General features: G+C 38.0%; 1 protein-coding gene across 1 annotated transcript; it reads right to left on the reverse strand.

Annotated features, from left to right (window-relative positions):
• Positions 1 to 533: 533 nt before the first annotated feature.
• On the reverse strand, positions 534 to 1,475 carry LOC109678149 (olfactory receptor 4K14-like). The gene has a single exon (XM_020153810.2). It carries the CDS (start codon positions 1,470 to 1,472, stop codon positions 534 to 536), a length of 939 nt encoding a protein of 312 aa, XP_020009399.1. The 5' UTR covers positions 1,473 to 1,475.
• Positions 1,476 to 1,736: the final 261 nt, after the last annotated feature.

Raw genomic sequence — 1,736 nt, forward strand, 5'->3', positions numbered from 1 at the left:
GCTATTCTGCATGTAGTTTATCACATTTGCTGATAAACCTCATAAATGTTTTTATGCTGCCCTTCCCCTCCCATAGTTAGTGTTTTGGTAGATAGTTGGGAAGTGACAAAAATAATGATGCTGCCTTTAGAAAAAAAGCAAGTGAAATGTTCGTGGGGTTATGTCAAGAACATGAAGACAATTTAAAATGAGAGTTTGGATAATGTTTTATGAGAAGTTACTGGGATGTTATCCATAGAGATGGATACAGAGTCTGTTGAATTTAAGATTATTGTTTACATGACTAAAGATATACAAAACCAGATTGCATAATTTCCTCATAGGAAAAGGTCATTCATGTGTAGATTTTAGGGAAATAATTCAGTGTTTGGCTGGTTAATTATTAAATGGTAAAGCCCCAGAATTACATTAAACTTATCTGTGTATATGTAGGCTGGAAATCATACATACAAATGATATTCCCTGGTTTTCAATCTATTTTACAAGGTCAGTGTGTTGTCAATTTGAAGTACTTACAGTGAGCTTTCTGGGGACTAGTTATTTCCCTTGGAACCTACATAATAGATTATGAATCTTTTCATAGAATTTTTCATCTCTTTGTTTCTCAGTGTATAAATTGCTGGATTGAGGAGAGGTGTAAAAACAGAGTAAAACACAGCAAGAAATTTGTCCAACCAGGTGATGCTGAGTGGACACACATAGATGAAAATACAGGGCCCAAAGAAGAGTACCACCACTGATATGTGGGCAGTGCAGGTGGACAGTGCCTTAAATGCACCAGTTTTAGAGCTTTGTCTAACAGTGAGGAGAATATATGTGTAGGATATCAGCAACAGAATAAAGCAGCTTACACCCACAACTCCACAGTCAGCATTCATTAAAATGTCCAAGTTATGGGAATCCATGCAGGCCAGCTTGATTACCAGTGGTATGTCACAGAAGAAGCTGTCTATCTCCCTGGGGCCACAGAAGGGCAGCTGTACAATCACCACTATGTGACTCAAGGCATGCACAAAGCCAATGGTCCAGGAAGTCAACACCAGTTCTATGCACCATTGAAGGCTCATAATGCTAGAATACTGGAGTGGTTTGCAAATGGCCATGTAACGGTCATACGCCATTACCACCAGAAGTACCATCTCACCTGCAGCAATGAAATGAGCAAAGAAGATCTGGGACATGCAGCCTCCAAAGGAAATGGTCTTGTTCTCCTTGAGAAAGTCTGTGATCATCTTAGGAGTGCTCACTGAGGAAAGCCACATGTCAACAAAGGACAAGTTGGCCAACAAGAAGTACATGGGGGAGTGGAGATGAGAGTCAGTGATGATTAAGATCATGATGACAATGTTTCCAGATGCAATGATCAGATAAAACAGCAGAAATATCATGAAGAGTAATGCCTGAATGTTCTGTGAGTGGTCAAGTCCCAGAAGTACAAATTCAGATACTGTTGATTGATTTCCTCCACCCATTTTATCCAACATGTCCTCTGAAATAATGTAGAGAGAAGGATAGATTACCAACAGTTCAGTGACGTAGAATACACCCTGAAGAATTTGACTTTCACATTGAAATTTAACATCTATGTGTGAAACTGAAGAGTATAAATTCAAATTATAAAGTATAACTGCAAATCTTAGCAACATATAAATGGAATAATGTTCCAAAGTAAAAGCTAACACATCAATATTAACTTTCCAAGAAGTAAAGCATGAGATGAAAATTGTAGACAAATA

The sequence above is a fragment of the Castor canadensis genome, chromosome 2 (genome assembly GCF_047511655.1).
Source record: "Castor canadensis chromosome 2, mCasCan1.hap1v2, whole genome shotgun sequence".
NCBI classification, from domain to species: Eukaryota; Metazoa; Chordata; class Mammalia; order Rodentia; family Castoridae; genus Castor; species Castor canadensis.

What these genes read in the sequence shown, in the direction of transcription:
- LOC109678149 (XM_020153810.2), bottom strand. Translation starts at nt 1,472, where the DNA reads ATGGGTGGAGGAAATCAATCAACAGTATCTGAATTTGTACTTCTGGGA.